The 19,305-nt window shown below is 33.8% G+C and overlaps 1 protein-coding gene across 1 annotated transcript in view; it reads right to left on the bottom strand.

Annotated features, from left to right (window-relative positions):
• LOC143251611 (integrin alpha-PS1-like) overlaps positions 1-19,305 on the bottom strand; it is a 65,697-nt gene that overhangs the window by 12,062 nt on the left and 34,330 nt on the right. The window contains exons 13-19 of the mRNA XM_076502881.1: positions 16,062-16,211; positions 15,239-15,318; positions 7,836-7,980; positions 6,992-7,069; positions 3,993-4,069; positions 2,873-2,953; positions 656-758 (exon numbers count right to left, since the gene is read on the bottom strand). Of these exons, the coding sequence (XP_076358996.1) occupies positions 656-758; positions 2,873-2,953; positions 3,993-4,069; positions 6,992-7,069; positions 7,836-7,980; positions 15,239-15,318; positions 16,062-16,211 (714 nt within the window). The remainder of the gene's footprint in view (positions 1-655; positions 759-2,872; positions 2,954-3,992; positions 4,070-6,991; positions 7,070-7,835; positions 7,981-15,238; positions 15,319-16,061; positions 16,212-19,305) is intronic.

The following is a 19,305-nucleotide window of genomic DNA, read 5'->3' as shown; positions in this document are numbered from 1 at the left end:
GCTTATGAAATAAACTAGTCTATGAAGCTTAGTTAATGCAAAGTAAATTTACAGTTATAATGAAAGCAAAATTAGCTGAATATGCAGAAATGTCTGAATATACTGTCATAAAGTGATAAGCATATGGTTTTGAACTAATTGTGAATGTGTATTTTAGACCAAAGTATATTGTTGAAACCCATATCAATTGTATTTAGTTTAATGCTCATTTCTTAAAGGAAATCACACAGGGGTTAAGTATTGTTTGTGTGAAATACTTTGCAAGTAAACAACCTGAAGATGAAATGAAAGCCAGTTGTTATGTGATGACAATTACAATGTGTCATTGTGTACCACAATCATTGGATAAAAAAGTCTGATTAATCAGAAAAGCCAATATGTCATCCAGACTCCTTGGACAAAGGCCTTTCTATTTGTAGTGTTGGATCAAGAAACTTGTGTTTAAAAGTGCTGAAGTATTTCCTTCATAGTAGGTGAAACTGCAGAAACAAGCTTTCCCTAAATTTTATTTTTACATAAACAGAGTGCCTTAAAAGTTTGAGAGAATATGTGTATCATAAAAAACATGAATATTCAAAGAAAGTTAGTTAAATGGAGTTTCATTATGCAGTGAAAAATAAGTTGTCATTCAGTAAAATAACAACCATAAACTTACTGAGTAGATATGATGAAGAGAACTTCCAATGTCACTTTCTTTAACCATTGCTGCTTCACCTCTGACCTCTCCACCATAGAATACTTGTTCAGGATCTGAGGCTCTTGAAACAAATTGTAAAACAGGCTGATATAGTTTTGTTAATATAAATATGAAATACAGTAATGTAACCAGGGCTCTTGAAACAAATCATAAAACAGACTGCTATAGTTTAGTTAATATAAACATGAAATACAGTAATTTAACCAGGGCTCTTGAAACAAATTATAAAACTGACTGCTATAGTTTAGTTAATATAAACATGAAATACAGTAATTTAACCAGGGCTCTTGAAACAAATTATAAAACTGACTGCTATAGTTTTGTTAATATAAACAAGAAATACAGTAATGTAACCAGGTAGGTAATTTCTGGATGAGTTTAGAGTTATGATGGATGGACAGAATGTAAAGAGATCCTTGGAAGAAAGCTACAGGAAGTTACAACAAATGCTATGTATGATATACTTGAATGTAGAGCCATCAAGCATACTCAGAGCGGGTTGGCCTACATTCAGAATGGATGGACATGGCTGTTCCACTGCAAAAATGTGACCCCTTGGTTCAACTAGTGACTTTTGACTCATCTAATAAATTAACCTTTAAAATAAAAAAATAAAAAGAGCTCTTATCATCCACAAACTCATCAAGCTGTGCCTTAAATTAACTGCTTCTCCCACATGTGAAGACAACCTATTACATTGGTCAGCCACCCTGTTAGAAAAATGAAACTCTCTCTAAATTTGTGGGTTACCATTTTCACTATTAAATATGAAAAACGATGAGACATCAAAACTATTAATTCACTTAACAATCTTAAACACCTCAGTCAGGTCCCCCCTTTTTTTTTCCTTTAAGACAAGGTAGTTTCAGTGACCTCAACCAGTCTTTGTATAACAATCTTTCCATTTCAAGCTAGAATAGTAGGACTAGGAGACACAAGCATAAATTTTGTCAAGGTAGGAGTCATCTTCAGCTAAAACAGTTTTATTTTTCAAACAAGTTTGTTGGCCGCTGGAATGGGTTGCCTTCAGATATTGTGTATGTAACAAATTTAAGTAAGTTTCAGAAAAAGCTTAATAATTATATGAATGATAAGGTTTGGTTTTAATATTTTTATTTTATTTCTTTTTCAAATTTACTTATCCATTACTTTTAGCTTAATTTACAGAATAAGTCAGCTAAGATGGACCAATAAGTCCACTGTTGTCCCTAAACATTATGTTATACAAGTAACTTTTCTCTGAACCCTTTCCAAAATTCAATGCCTGTCTTAAAGTAAAGAGTTCAAGAATGAACACAATACTCCAGATACAGCCTAACCAGAGACCTACACATTGACATTACAACCTGTTTAATATTTTTATAGATACAATGTAAACTCCAACTACCAACAGTACACTCCTTGAATTGCTTAAGAGACAGATCAACCACAATATTGAGATCTTTTAATTCCATAAAACTGTTAATGTTATTTCTATCAGAATTATGCTCATAATTCAAGTTAAGATATCCCACATATATTATCTTGTATCTATTATAATTGAAACTGACCTACCATTTATTTGCCCAAATGATTTAAATTATTTTTTCAAAGCAACAGCATCCTGCTCACAGCCAGCAATATCTGAAACCTTAATATTATCAGTAAATTGAACTAATCTGTTTAAAAACGTTATACACACTGGTTGGTTGTTGTTAAGCACAAAGTTATGTAATGGGCTATCTGTGCTTTGCTCATCATTGGTATTGAAACCTGATATTTAGTGTCATAAGCCTGCAGACTTCATTGCTGAGCCACAAGATGAAATGCAGATTAAAAGTTAGTCTAACTAAAGATATCCTTCTATTGATATTTTATTTAAAATTTTTTAAAATCCAATCTCTATTTTCTGTATGTTTTCTTTCAGGCTTTCTTAAATTCATGTTCATTTTTTACTGTATAATATCATTGATTTTTAAAGTAGTTTTTCTTTTCTTGATGTTTAGATTTCCTGTAGTTTATTAAAACTTTGGTTCAAAGAATCTCTCTTATAGTTATTTGTTTTTCAGTTAATGTAACCACAGTATCTTTGACCAGAAAATAATCTGTTGTATAGGTAATAACAGGTGTAATTATTCATCCAGTTAGATACAGTTGAGTCACTCTTACAATAGACATGATACTTGAAGAACTCACCCAGTTAATTCCAGTTGAGCCACTCTTATAATAGATATCAATCTGTTGATTGGTTTTTGAGGGTTGATGTTCACACTAGATCTTCAGACAGAGAAAAGCAAGATTCATAAAATCAAAGTTATCCATTTCATTGGAACATTTTAAGACTCTTCCCTTCTCTATATATCTATCTATCTGTACATATGTACATATATTAAGGATTTTTATCTTTAATTTTCTAATTTTTTAAAACTATTTAATGTGATAATTTTAAAAAATGGTTTAGATATGGCCAGCTAAAACATTTTTTTTACTCTTTGGATGGAACAGACTGATTTACTCCATGGTGTCACCAAAACCTTTCCTTATAATGTGACAATAGGATAAAAAGGTCAAATTATGAATTTCCATTTGTTGACACTTTATGAAACCCAAACCAAAATTTAACTACTCATTCAAAGAGTTAATAGATATATATGTATAACCAGCTTGGATTAAAACTATACCAAGTCTAGTGAAGAGTATCACCAGTTTCAAGTGTAGACGGCCAACTTTAGCAAAAATATATTCAATTCACAAATTTATACATGATCAGTCAGGATGTAATATTTAATTCTAACCTCTGTAGAAACAAATAAATATCATCTACATTTTTCCAAAGAACTGTTGTGAACAATATTATGATAGTCTTGACTCTTAATTTTTCACTTTGTTTTTTGTTAAACACAGACCTACACAATGGGCTATTTGTGCAGTGCTCACCATAGATAGTGATACCTAGTTTTTAGGGTTATAAACCTTTATACTTACTGCTGAGCCACTGAGGGATGAATTTTAAATTGCCATAACTGTTAAAATATTCAGTACTTTATGAATGAAAAACATGTTCTGTATATATATAAATATCTGTTAAAGTGTAAAGAACATTATTTATATTATTTCTCCTGTGTTGAAATAATAATTTTACTCAATAAGTGATAATACTATACAAAACCTTTAACAGACATGTACATTATCACTTCTATGAATGTGTAGATATACAATAACTGTCAGTTGATTAGTAGTCAGTTCTCTACCTATGTAGTTGTAAAATAAAATAACATTTCACAGTTATGAAAAAGAAACAAATGTTTATACTTACGTATTAGCCCAAATTTCAAAATTTAAACTGTTTTCTACATCATTGACTCTAGGACTAAATCGCATTTGAATCTCAGCCTAAAGAAGAAGAAAAAAAACTGAGGCAAACTACAGAAGTACATTACTTTGAACACTGAGTTACTTCATTACAGAACAATATTTTTAATCTGTCAGGAAAGAACTTTAACATATCTCATTATTTAAGTCTAATATTTTTGTAGATACTTCACTATAGAAGAATATTTCTACTTTGTTAGGGAAGTACTTTAAGATATCTCATTATTTAAGTCTAATATTTTTATAGATACTTTATTACAGAACAATATTTCTACTCTGTTAGGGAAGTACTTTAACATATCTCATTATTTAAGTCTAATATTTTTGTAGATACTTCACTATAGAAGAATATTTCTACTTTGTTAGGGAAGTACTTTAAGATATCTCATTATTTAAGTATAATATTTTTATAGATACTTCACTATAGAAGAATATTTCTACTTTGTTAGGGAAGTACTTTAAGATACCTCATTATTTAAGTATAATATTTTTATAGATACTTCACTATAGAAGAATATTTCTACTTTGTTAGGGAAGTACTTTAAGATACCTCATTATTTAGATAGATACTTCATTAAAAACTATTCTACTCTGTGTTCCATACTTAGTTTCAAACAACTTAACAAACACTTTAATCAGAACACATTCAATTTGCTAGTAGAAAATATGTTATATTTTTACTGGGTTTGAGAAAACATAAAACTATAAAAAAAGTTCTATAACTGTCATAAGACTACAAGTTTTATAAGATCTATAAAACTACAAGTTTAAATGTGTTCTCAAGATGGTTGGTATGAGTATTAGAACTGTAATTAAAATAAAGTATAAAACAATGTTTCAACCTGAAGATGACCTGAGAAGGTTGAAATGTTATTCTGTATTTTATTTTAATCAAACTTTTAATACACCAGCTATCTTGAGAATACAGTTTCCTTTCAAGTGGATTTCTCATCATCACAAAAAACTACAAGTTCTGTAGCAGCTATAAAAGTACAAGTTCTATATCATCCATCAAACTACTAGTTATATATTATCTATAAAACTACAAGTTATATATCATCCATAAAACTACTAGTTATATACTATTCATAAAACTCCAAATTATATATCATCCATAAAACTACAAGTTATATATCATACATAAAACTACAAGTTATATGTCATCCATAAAACTACAAGTTATATATCATCTATAAAGCTACACATTATAAAGAGTATTTAAAAGCAGGCTTCCACACAACACTTGGTAAATTATATCCAGTATTTAAAATACAATTTTTACACAGCACATGGTAAATTATAATCAGTATTTAAAAGACAACTTTCATACAGCACTTGGTATATGTGCTTCTGATGGTTTCTAAGAACTAATAGTGTGTGAAATAACAAAGCAATAATATAAAATACACACCACTGCAGTGTTGGAAATTACAATGAATTTCTACATAGGTTCTGTATCTGCCTCTCCTGTTCCTTGACAATGGTTTTGGAAGATCATACTTTCCTGGAGAATAGCTTTCCTTTTTCACTGTTTTCCCTCCTTTCCATGTGAAGCTTACGATAAGGCTGCTTTTGACTTAGATAACAACTTCTAAGTAGGCCTCAGACAAGACCATTGGAAATGTATTAGGATACTTGACATATATATGGGGATGAATGAACCTATCCTGATTCTAAAGTCTTAGGTCATCTATCAAGGTGTGTTGGTAAGCTTGGAAGCATTTCGTTTCCCAAAGGTTCTTCTGTTTCCAGTTCTTGTCAACACCACTGGGAGATACATCTTACAGACAAATGTTTGTACTGGTTGATCAGGAGTGTTGTTAGAAGATTTATGTTTAACCATATCCTTCACTTTATAGATACAAATGTTGGTATTGGTTGACCAGGAGTATTATTAGAAGATTTATGTTTAACCAAATCCTTCACTTTACAGATACAAATGTTGATACTGGTTGACTAGAAATGTTGCTAGAAGATTTATGTTTAACCAAATCATTCTTTTTATAGATGCAAAGGTTGGTACTGGTTAACTAGGAGTGTTGCTAGGAGACTTATGTTTAACCAAATCCTTCTCTTTATAGATGAAAAGGTTGGTACTGGTTAACTAGGAGTGTTGCTAGGAGACTTATGTTTAACCAAATCCTTCACTTTACAGATACAAAAGTTGGTACTGGTTGACTAAGAGTGTTGCTAGGAGACTTATGTTTAACCAAATCCTTTGTTTATAGATAGAAATGTTGATACTGGTTGATTAGGGGTGTGATTCAAGTGCCCACTGATTTGTATTTTAAATGTGTGAATGTTTCAAGACGAATATTGTATAATGTTGTGTAGTTTGATTTTATGTAATTTATCAATACCAATACAATATGTTTTATTGGTCACATAACTGTCCAGCTACTGGTTATGGAGACATTTTATAAACTTTATCAACTCATTTTGCTTTCATATGTCAAATTATAACTTAACCATAGCTGTAGTACCATCTTAGAGTATCACTTAACCATGGCTCTAGTACCATACTAGAATATCACTTAACCATGATTCTAGTACCACCCTAGACTGTTACCTAGCTACAGTTCTAGTACTGTCCTAGACTGTAACTCAACCATAATTCTCTTACCATCCTAGAGTATCACTTAACCATGGTTCTAGTACTGTCCTAGACTATCATTTAACCATAGCTGTAGTACCACCATAGAGTATCACTTAACCATGATTCAGGCACCATCCTAGATTATCAATTAACTATAGTTATAGTATAGTCCTAAATTATCACTTAACCGTGGTTCTGGAACCATCTTAAACTTGCAAAGAAACAATGGATAAACAATTTAGTGTATATCAATAGAGCTTTAGAGTTTATTAATTTATGTGATGAGTTTCGATTGGATATAAAAACAAGACAATAGATATCTTGAAATGTGGAAATCGTGGACTTACATCTCCAGTGAAAGGATGGCCCAATTCACAGGTCACCAACTTGTTGTTTTCTGGTCTACAGACTATATCTCCTCCTTTCTAAAACCAGTGTGTGAAACATTAAAAATTAAGTAAGAATTTCAGCATTTCAATAATCATAATTTGTATAAAAATTATTCTACAATTTATATAGCATGAGGTAGGTGGTTGGGTAGTATCAAGAAATTTTATTGTTCTAAAAGATCTAGTTTCTGTATTTGTTCCAAGTTTGAGCTGATTATTGTTAATCTTTATCCAACTTTATATCTGGTAATTTTCTAGTTTTAGTCCAACTTTCTAGCTCATTATTTTTACTTTTATTCAAACTTCTCTCTGGTTATTCTTAGATTCAGCCCAACTGTCTAGCTAATTATTCTTAGTCCAACTTTCTATATGGTTATTCTTTCTTTTAGTCCAACTTTCGATCTGGTTATTCTCACTTTTAGTCCACTTTTGTATCTGGTTATATCTACTTTTAATCCAACTTTCGAACTGGTTATTCTTACTTTTATTCCACCTTTCTATCTGGTTATTTTCACTTTAGATCATCTTCTGACTTTGGCTAACCAGATAGAAAATGTAAAAAATATATTGTATTTGATTAACAACAGTATTACAATATTACATTGATTAAATTATTTATTATTTGAAAACATTCAAATGATGCTATTGATAATCAAATACATATATTTTTATATTGGTTTTTGAATGTAATGTTTTTTATGATGAAGTAAGTAATGAATAAAAGCTATAGCACCTTGGTTATAGGGTATGACTTGTACTTACTATAATAACACCTGGGTTATAGGGTATCACTTGTACTTACTGTACTTTTTTGTCCTATATAGCTGACGTCTGCAGGATGAGAAACATATAACTTTGCTTCGAAAGCAGGTTCTCTGTTGTTTTTCACCCTAAGTGTCATGTTTACATTCTCTTTGCCCAAGTACAGCACCAACTTTCCATCCTCTCTAAAGAAAAGTATCAGAGTATAATAGGATTGATAAGTTCTCAAATTTTAAAAAGTCACAGAAAATTAGTAGCTTTCTTTGTAATTATAAGTAAAATTGTGAGACATTATTCCTTCATTTTTTGATTTGTTAATTATTGTGTTAATTATCTATACTTCACTTACCTTTTCATTTGTTGTTGGTTAGTAGAACAGTCTCTTCAGTTTGCTAATTATTGTGTTTATACTTTACATAAGTATAAGTTTTCATTTGTTGTTGGTTACAAGAGCAGTTCTTCAGTTTGTTAATTATTGTGTTTATACTTTACTTACCTTTTCTTTTGTTGTTAGTTATTAGAACAGTCTCTTCAGTTTGTTAATCATTGTGTTAATACTTTATGTACTTTTTCTTTTGTTGGTGGTTAGTAGAACAGTCTAAAGTTTCTGAAACCTTGTGAGTTGTAGTGGCTGTGAATGTTCATCCTGAAATTTCACTAATGGTCAAAATGCATTAGATACCCATCGTAGTACCAGAGTTTGTGTGCCATCTCTAAAAGCTATGGAAAGAAATGAGGAGGTTATTAACCAGTTTTGGACCTGGTTCAAGCAGAGGAGACAGCTCTGTGACAAGGTAGAGAAACTGTTGAACTCTGTATGTTCTCCCAAAATAATTCATGTCACAATGGAACAACTGAATAGTAGTTTGAATTATCTTGAGAGAATGTACTTTGAGGTTTGTGATCTTCCAGAGAATGAGGTACCACCTGATGTTAGACTTGTATCAGATAGAGTGAAGAACAATATCCAGACCCCTACTTCGTAAGGAACAAGAAATGGCAGAACATTGTGGAAGGCTTCATCTGGGTCAGTGGTTCAACAAGGTAAAATTCGATGATTGCCTTGAGAAGAGCGCTTCTAGCTGCTCAAACTGCAGCTGGCAGAAAAGGAAACGAGGAGGAAGGAACATGAGTTGGAGTGTTTACAGGTAAGGCATCTGCATGCAAAGCAGAGCAAGAGGTTGAAGGAGAACTACAGCAATAATAACATGAACTAGAATAACAACGAATAACTAGTGAACTCAGAAGCAGAGTTGCAAGCTCTTGATGATGAAGCATCAGACATAGATGAGACTGAACATGATTTGCAGTTTTCAAGAGCTACTCCTCTTCAGGAAAAAGTCAACACTGGTATACAGTCACATGTGAAGACTTTCACAGATGCAGTGAACATCAGTCATCTCCCTACACCTGAACCTTCTGTATTTGAGGGGGATCCCCTGAAATATCCATGGTGGAAGGCTTCCACCATGTGTAGACTCCAAGGGAATTTCTACCATGGAGCAAATCCACTATTTGAAGAAGTATCTCAGTGTAGAGGCCTAGGATGCAGTAGAGGGGACCTTTTATTTTGATTCATAATCCACCTGCCAGAATGCCAGAAAAATCCTGAATGATTGTTATGGGAATCCATTTATGGTAGCAGAAGCATTCAGGGACAAGCTACAAGAATGGCCAGTGGTGGGGAGCAGAGATAGCCAAGCATTGAGGAAATAGATTTTCTGTGACAGTGTCTAGTAGCAATGGGCCATGTTAAGGGTTTGGAAATCCTCAATGACTGCAGAGAGAACTGAAAAATCCTTGCAAAACTGCCAAAATGGTTAGTGCAGCATTGGGGCAGAGTGGTTTCTGAACACCAAGATTATCCATCCTTCAAGCTCTTTGTGTCTTAACTCAAAAAGGAAGCTGATATTGCTTGCAACACAATCACATCTCTTGTCCTGCCTCGCAATTCTGGAGCCAAAAAGGGCATTCCAACTGAACCAAAGTGGAGTAAGGGCACTAATGCACTTGTTACAGACACAACAAAGGTTTTGAAGATGGGATGCATCTTCTATCAGAGGAACAATCACACCTTACATGACTGTTGGATTTTCATTAATAAAACTCCTTCTGAGCAAATAGATTACCTGCAGAAGAATGGGCTTTGCTTTGGCTGCCTCACTCATGGGCACTTATCCAAGACCTGCACTAACAAGAGCCATTGCTCCAAATGCAAGGGACAAAATTCAACCTGTTTGCATGGCGATTATGAAAGTCTGAATGGTGAGACAGCGTGATCAAATGGAAACACCCCAATAAACACCATTGCAACAGAAGGCACTGTGACACTGAAAGTAACAAACAATAATGGTGAGGAAATGACCTCTATAATTGTGCCACTCTACCTGTCAATGAAGGAGGACCATGATAGAGAGGTCATGGTATATGCATTGCTGGATATGCAGAGCAACACTACTTTCGTTCTGGAAGAGACATCTGATAAACTTCTAACTGAACTGGAACCTGCCAGACTTAAGCTGTTTACTTTGACATCTACCTCCACAATTAAGTGTTTAAAGTTCCAAGGACTGCAGATTCGAGGAATTGGTTCAAGTTGAATAATCGGTCTGCCAACAACATATTCAAGAGACTTCATCCCGGTGAACAGAGACTACATCCCAACCTCAACCATTGCAAATAGATGAAAGCACCTCAGAAAACTGGAGAACAAGATATTCCCTCTTCAAAACTGCGAGGTTGGACTTCTTGTGGGTTATGACTGTCCTGACGCTTTTGCTCCACGTGATTTTATATTTAGTTATGACAAGGAGCCATTTGCTCATAAAACAGATCTGGGATGAAGTATATGCAGAAGAACTGGCACTGAGAACCCAAGTGCACTAACCCACAGAATAATCACTCAGAAGGTGCCAGACACTATTCAAACACAATATCATCCCGATGAAGTTCAGTTAATTTGCAACGTGAGTGCAAAAGAGGAGCAGATTCTTCCTCAATTAATTGAACTCTTGGAATTGGACTTCTCTGAAAACAAAATCAAGCAGGATCACACCATGTCTCAGGAAGATATTAAGTTCATGATAATGCTGGAGACAAACACATACAAAGACAAGGAAGGTTTCTACACCATGCCCTTGCCCTTCTGCCATGGACAGTCAGACCTATTTAACAACAAATAATTGGCAGAAAAGAGACTAGAACATTTTAGACGTCGATTGTTAAGAAAAACATTGTATTTAGAAGATTACAAGTCTTTCATGTCCGAAATAATAGAGTGAGGGGAGGCAGAAGAAGTGTCATTGTTTGAAAAGGAGCCAAAGACTTTCTGGTACATTCCACACCATGGTATTTATCATCCTCAGAAGCCAGGATGATCAGAGTTGTCTTTGATTGTAGCATTTGTTATCAAGGAGACTGCTTGAATGACGAACTTCTCCAAGGCCCAGATCTGATGAATTCCCTGATTGGCATCCTATGTTGTTCTGTAAAGAACCTGTGGCCTTTTTGGGGGCATTGAGAAGATGTTTCACAAGTTTTGTGGGTATCCTGAACACAGAGACTATCTGAGATTTCTCTGGTGGAGAAACAGTGATCTGTCGACAAAAAATGAAAGTGCACTTGTTAGGTGCCACATCCTCATCAGCTTGTGCATATTTTGGTTTGAAGAGGATTTCAGTAGATGGACGTGAGATATTCTCTGGGGAAGCTTGTAACTTCCTTGAGTGAGATTTCTATGTGAACGATGGCTTAACGAGTTGTAGCTCATCTCAAGAAACCATTCAGCTGATAAAAGAAGCCCAAGCCTTATGCTTGTTAGGAAATCTTTGATTTCACAAATTCTTTTCCAACAGCCATGAAGTTATGATGGCAGTCCCTGAGTTGGAAAAAGCTAAAGAATCTAAGAGCCTAAATCTACATTTTGACCAGCTTCCCATTGAACGAGCATTCGGCACTCAGTGGTGTTTTGAATAGGATGAATTCAATTTCTGCCTCTGTCTACCAGTACAACCATTAACTTGTAGGGGTGTCCTTTCAACTGTTGTATCAGTGTTTGTCCCACTAGGAAGTACTGCTCCCTTTACATTACTTGGAAAGCAGATCTTGCAGCAGCTCTGCAGAGAAAATGCTGGTTGGGATGAGCCCATGCCATGCCTACAATCAAAATGGGAACAATGGCTGGTGGAACTGGGATCCCTCTCCAGCCTGGACTTCTGAGGTGCTTTAAGCCAAGAGACTTTGGAACCATTCATTATATAAAATTTCACAATTTCTCAGATGCAAACCTCTCAGGCTATGGGCAATGCACATATCCCCATCTAGTAAACAGTAAATGACAGGTACACTGTTCTCTGATACTGGGTAAAGTCAGAGTTGCTCCACTGAAGGTTGTAACCCTAAAAAGGTTGGAGCTCACTGCAGCAGTAATTGCTGTGATGAAACCCACAATGTCGGAACACATTTAGACGGACTCAAAGACAGTGCTCGGCTACATTAACAATGAAGCCCCTTGTTTTCATTTCTTTGTAGCCAATCGAGCCCAAGTGATCAGAGAAACAACAAATCCAAGCCAGTGGGAATATGTCTGTACCGACCAAAACCCAATTGACCATGCTTCTCGTGGATTCCATGCTTCACAAATATAGACATCCACCTGGTTCACTGGCCCTTCTTTCCTCTAGGATTCACAGCTACCTTTGGGCAATGATGTGGACAAAACACTGAAAGGAGATGACCCTAAAGTCAGGAAGGTTTTGGCGACCAGTGCAGAGAAAGGTCTAAGTGGGTTGGTACTCCTAGAATGGTTGCAGCGTTTTTTGATTGGCTCCAGATGGTCAAGTCTCTTGCTATAATCCAGACATATCTTGCAAAGAAAAAGGGGAAAGAAAATATCATTCTAGTACAAGTGATGACAACTGTGGAAAACACCATTATTCACATGCTTCAGAGTACCTCCTTCTATGAGGGAATCAAGGCCATCAGTTAAAACAGAGGACCAGCCATAAGATCACTGAAGAAACTGGATCTTTTCATGGACCATGACGGGATTCTCAGAGTTTGCAGAGGTTGCAGTGAAACTTAGCAAACTACGATATAAAACATCCTATCATAATTCCCAGAAAAGGTCATTTGGTCGATTTGATCATCAAGCAGTTTCATGAGAAAGTAGCTCACCAAGGATGTAGTTTTACCCTACATGAAATCCAGTCACAGGGTTACTGGATCATTGGAGGAACCAGAGCAGTTTCCTCTTACTTGTACAAATGTGTAACATGCAGAAAACTAAGAGGCAAACTACATAACCAAAAAATGGCTGATCTTCCAAAGGAGCAAACTGAATCTTCACCACCTTTCACTCACATTGGTATGGATTGTCTTAGACCCTTTGTGATGCAAGTTGGTAGAAAGGAATGTAAGAAATATGGTCTTCTCATAACCTGTCTGGCATCTAGAGCAGTCCATATAGAGCTACTTGATGACATGTTAACAGATGCCTTCCTTAATGCTCTGCGCTGCTTTCTAGCCATTCGAGGTCCTGTTCAAACTATTAGGTGTGATCAAGGATCAAATTTTATTGGAGCATCACATGAATTGTGAAAGGCAGTGTCAGAAATGGAGATGTCAAATATTAAGGATTTCCTTCTAGCATCCCAGGCAGAGTTTTCATGAATCCACCCTCTTCAAGCCACATGGGAGGAGTATGGGACAGGCAAATTCACATCATGAGAAGTATTCTGATGACATTGCTGAGACAACAAGGCTCCAAACGTGACTCTGCCACTCTCAGAACGTTCTTCTATAAGGCAATGGCCATTGTCAACAGTCAGCCTCTGACTCTAGAAAACCTCAGTGAACCTAGTGCACCAGAACTTTTGACACCTAATCATCTTCTCAAAACGAAGTTAAAAATCCTAATGCCCCCACCAGGAAATTTTGTTTGAGAGGATTTGTATGCCACCAAGCAATGGAGAAAACTACAGTTCCTGGCTAATGAGTTTTAGACAAGATGGAAGAAAGACTATCTATAAAACCTCCAGCAGAGACAAAAATGAACTAATAAATGTAGGAATTTGGCAGATGGTGATATTGTCCTGTTGAAAGATGATGGTATAGTAAGAAGTCATTACAGACTTGGCAAGGTTGTAGAAGCTATACCTGACGAAGACAATATGGTCAGAAAGATGAAGCTCCTCATTGGGGATTCAAGTCTGTCTGGGGAAGGAAAGCAACTATGTCAGCCAACTATCTTAGAATGCACTAGTCACAAACTAGTTGTGCTATTGGAGAGAGTATTGAATTACTGAATGACTGAATATTGTATTTCAATAATGTGTGATGTATTGATAATGTATTAGGCATGTTGGTCAGCATTTGTGATTATCATAGCTCTTTTGTGTTAAATGAACTGTAATCTGGAAAAGTATGTGTTGATGCTATTCTGAATTCTTCATAGATTGACATGTTTTCAATTCGATTCTGCATTTATGTGTGCTGCACTTTGATATGTTTTATGATGTCTTTACATGTTTTATATACGAGCTATAGGAAGACATGGTGTTCTTACTAACGGGATCAAGTCGTATATCATGCTATTAAAACGTTTAGTCATATTCTATATTTTCAAGTGTTATTTTTCTTCGTTATAGTTGACGGTCGCTTATTACTTAGCACTTGATATTTAATAAAAAGATCAGTAATACAACACTTGTGTTGAGTTTAAGTTAACTGGATCAGAATACATGACACAAGACAGTGGGCAATTACAGTTAATTATTGTGTTTATACTTTACTTACCATTTCTTTTGTTGTTGGTTAGTAGAACAGTCTCTTCAGTTTGTTAATTATTGTGTTTATACTGTTGGGTTATTGTATACTTGCTTTAAGTTTTCTCACTCAAACTTTAAACTGAACACCATGGTTCTTTTGGAATTTTAATTTTCTTTGAATCATTTATTTCTGTGACAAGAACAGCAAATCTGTTTCTGTATTGTAAAAAAAGTTCATGTGGTTTACGTTCTTCTGTATTACTTATGAAATGTGTCAGTTTTCCTCAACTCATGCTATAGTGATTTTTATTTCAAAAAATGTGTGATAGCAAGCATTTCCATAAATTATTTTCACAAAAGTTAACTAACTATGGGAGAAAGAAAAACAGTATCAATTACATGATTAACTTCAGTACTTATATTTATAAAAATATTATAAATCATGTTTCACAATGAATTGAATGGAACAAACAGCCTGAGAAAATCTATCTTTTAAAAATCTTAAATTTGTAAAGTTTTGTAGATATAGTATAGATGTATTAACTTAATAAAGCAATAGAAAGAAGTTTGTGCAATGTGATTCTCCAGTTAATACTGCCTAGTAACATACTGTTTGATATTTACAGAAATGTATATTATATATAGTCAGTATACTTGAAAATTAAACAATACCTACTTTGATAAATTGAAGTCCACATCAAATTGAAGTTTACTTTGACAAATATCATCTGTACCACAATTCTTCATAAACGTAGCCTAATAAAAACAGTTTATGAATTAGTCTTTCAAGTGATTGATCAGTATATAGTAATGAAATCTTGAAAACTAACTCATTGTTTTCTTTCAATTTTTTTTCATAAGAAAGATGATATATTTCTATAAAGAATCATTCAGTTATAGCCTAGTGGTTAGTCTGTGTAACCAAAGGGGCTACTGGTGTGTTATAAGAGTGACAATTAATTAACTTCTGCTATTCTATTAGAGTATCTACATTCTCACTGTTATAGCTGACAGTTATAAATTAAGGATGTCTAAGGTAGATTTGTCCACACATAAGTTTATGTATGTATCCAAAACAAACAAACAAATTAACACTTTATGTTTGTATGTACAGAGGCTGACCAACCAATAAAATATTGGTTGAACTATCATCACAAATGTGTGTGTGTATGTTAGTAGTGGAGAGGGGTTGTTTTATATTGGAATTAAATAATTTCTACAAAACCATCTTCAGTCACATGATTGTTTTGTTACTGTAAATCAGTTTCACAGTATTATTCAAAACATCACAATCTAATTATGCATATTAACTGAAAACTTTAGTTGAGTTACACTCAAACAAAGCCAATAGTTCCTACACATATCTTACTGGTAGGTACCATATAATATACAATGTAAACATTTTTACACAGTTATAAATGTTATAGAAAAAAAGGAAAATAAATTTTGCAATTAAACTGCTCCTACAATAAAACTAATTAAATAATTAGAAATTCTACCTGAAAGTTTCTTGAAGCTTCCTGCTGGTTTAAAATTGGATAGAGACTAATATCTGGTAGGTCTTCACCTTCCTCAGGCATAACAGGTTCTTTTTGAATCAATGTGTAGGTTAGCTTAAAGTTAATGGGGTCCTGAATATCACTCTTCTCCTAGATACAGAAATATTTAAAGTCAATGTAAGGACATATGTTAGCAAAGTGAGAACTGTTTTATCTGAAAATGTAATTACAAATCTAGTATTGTTACTTTTACATAAGTTCACGAGAGTATATTATAAACACAGTGACTGATCACTTCATTAGGATCTGTATTTAAGACTAGGTTTGACCATTCTTTCCCATAATTCAGTGTGGCATAGAACCCACAAAATATTTTAAGATATGTTGTTTAACTGTAGCCCAGTCAACAAAAGTTGTGGTTTGCAGTTGAATTATGAATGTTCAGGAGATGTTGGTGAAGAATGCTGTGCTCAAATTTATCCTAAAGATGCTCCATCAAACTGAAATCCAGAAATTGTGCTGGTTAAGAAATATAAGTGAAGTAACTCTCATGGTTTCTGAACTAGCTGTAGACAATATGAGGGCTGTGGTTTGTTGTATTATCATTTTAGAAGATCCCTTGTTTATCTAGCACTGTTCATGTGGAAAATGTGATTTGCAATAATAGTCTGGTACATTATAGTTATTATCTTTAAAAACAAATGAAAAGGTCTAAATTCTGTAATATTTCCCCACCATTACACTACCTCCAATAGTTTGCATTATTGTACAGTACAAGTAGAATAATATGTCTCATGTTTTCCCCATGTTTTTAACTGTTGGTAAAATATGAAATATGGAACACTGGTTGACAGCTGTTGCACTAGTGCACTATACAAGCATGTCCACTTGCTTTTTCTATTAATCTGCCACTATAGGTTGGTAGATATTTTTAGCCATGGCATAGCAATTCAGAGAATGGCTCTGAGTTTTTCAAGTTCAAACCTTTAATCATAGGTCCATCTCTTGACTGATTTGAGATCTAATTTCAGCTGTGGCTATTGCAGTTTCCCCCTCATTTAATACTGATAACAAACAGATTTTATACGTATTTTTGAAAGAAATATACTTGTTCTTAACCATCGTTTTGTTGAGTAACAATGATATGATTACAATTTGAAATTTAAGGGATTCATGCAGCAAGAAAAACTATATTTTTTATATGCAAATAACTGGAATTTTCTATGCATATCTGTTAGACATTTCCTTTCCTTTCCCTTATACACACACTATGTATATAACTTTTAACTCTGACATAATATAGAAATTTAAACTTTAAACAATCAACAACAACAACATGTTTAACTAAATCATTATTCATTCACTTTCAAGTTATTTTTGCAATGATTGGAAAAACCTTTTACATTCTGAGACAGAATTCACTTTGACAAAGATATTGTTTTATCTTTTGAGCTAGAGTTTGAAAATGTCTATAATCTGCATCATTGAAAGTGAGACAGAGGTTAACAAACATCTATAATCTACACTGTTGTTAACATTGAGCTAGAGGTTAACAAACATCTATAACTTACATCATTGTGAGATAGAGATTACCAAACATCTATAATCTGTGTCCTTGAAAGTGAGCTAGAGGTTAACAAACATATATATTCCATGTCACTGAAGGTTAGCTAGAAGTTAACAAACATAATCTACGTCATTGAAAGTGAGCTAGAGGTTAACAAACATCTATAATCTACATTGTTGTTGGAAGTGAGCTACAGGTTAACAAACAACTATAATCTACATCATTGAAAGTGAGCTAGAGGTTAACATACAAATATATCCTACATTGTTGTTCAAAGTGAACAAGAGGTTAACAAACATCTATAATCTACATTGTTGTTGAAAGTGAATTAGAAGTTAACAAACATAATTTACGTCATTGCAAGTGAGCTAGAGGTTAACAAACATCTATAATCTACATTGTTGTTGAAAGTGAATTAGAAGTTAACAAACATAATTTACGTCATTGCAAGTGAGCTAGAGGTTAACAAACATCTATAATCTACATTGTTGTTGAAAGTGAGCCAGAAGTTAACAAACTTCTATAATCTACGTTGTTGAAAGTCATTTATAGGTTAACAAACACCTATAATTTACTTCATTGAAAGTTAGCAAGAGGTTAACAAACATTTATAATCTACGTCACTGAAAGTGACTGGAGGTTAACAAACATTTATAATCCACATGGTTGTTGAAAGTGAGCTGGAGGTTAACAAATGTCTATAATCTACGTCGTTCAAAGTGAGTTAAAGGTTAACAAAATATTTATAATCTACATCACTGAAAGGAAGTGGTTAAAAACAAACATCTATGATACACATCATTGAAAGTTAGCGAGAGGTGAACAAACATTTATAATATATATTCTTCAAAGTGAACTAGAGGTTAATAAACATCTATAATCTACGTCGTTATTGAAAGTGAGCACGAGGTTAACAAACGTCTATAATCTGTGTCATTAAAAGTGAGCTTGAGGTTATCAAACATTTATAATATACGTTGTTGTTGAAAATGAACTCAAACTTAACAAACATCCATAATCTACGTCATTGAAAGTGAGCTAGAGGTTAACAAACAACAATAATCTACGTTACTGAAAGTGATCTAGATGTTAAAAACATCTTGATTCTACATTTTTTATGAAAGTGAACTAGAGGTTAACAAATATCTATAATCTACGTCGTTGTTGAAAGTGAGTATGAAATTAACAAACCATTTATGATCTACATCATTAAAAGCAAGGCAGAGGTTAACAAATAACTATAATCTACGTCATTGAAAGTGAGCTAGAGGTTAACAAACATTTGTAATGTACACTGTTGTTGAAAGTGGGCTAGTTTTTGAGAAACATCCATAATCTACGTTGTTGAAAGTGAGCTAGAGGTTAACGAACATTATAATCTACGTCATTGAAAGTGAGCTTGAGGTTAACAAATTTCTATAATCTACGTCGTTGTAAAGTGAGCTAAAGGTTAACAAAACATTTATAATCTACATCACTGAAAGCAAGACAGAGGTTATAAACAAACATCTATAGTCTACGTCACTGAAAGTTACCTAGAGGTTAACAAACATTTATAATCTGTGTTGTTTGAAGTGAGGAAGAGGTTAACAAACATTTATAATCTGTGTTGTTTGAAGTGAGGAAGAGGTTAACAACCATCTATAATCTGCATCACTGAAAGTTAGCAAGAGGTTA

This window comes from Tachypleus tridentatus, chromosome 6 (assembly GCF_004210375.1).
Source record: "Tachypleus tridentatus isolate NWPU-2018 chromosome 6, ASM421037v1, whole genome shotgun sequence".
Lineage (NCBI taxonomy): Eukaryota > Metazoa > Arthropoda > Merostomata > Xiphosura > Limulidae > Tachypleus > Tachypleus tridentatus.
This window is presented reverse-complemented; position numbering and strand designations above follow the sequence as displayed.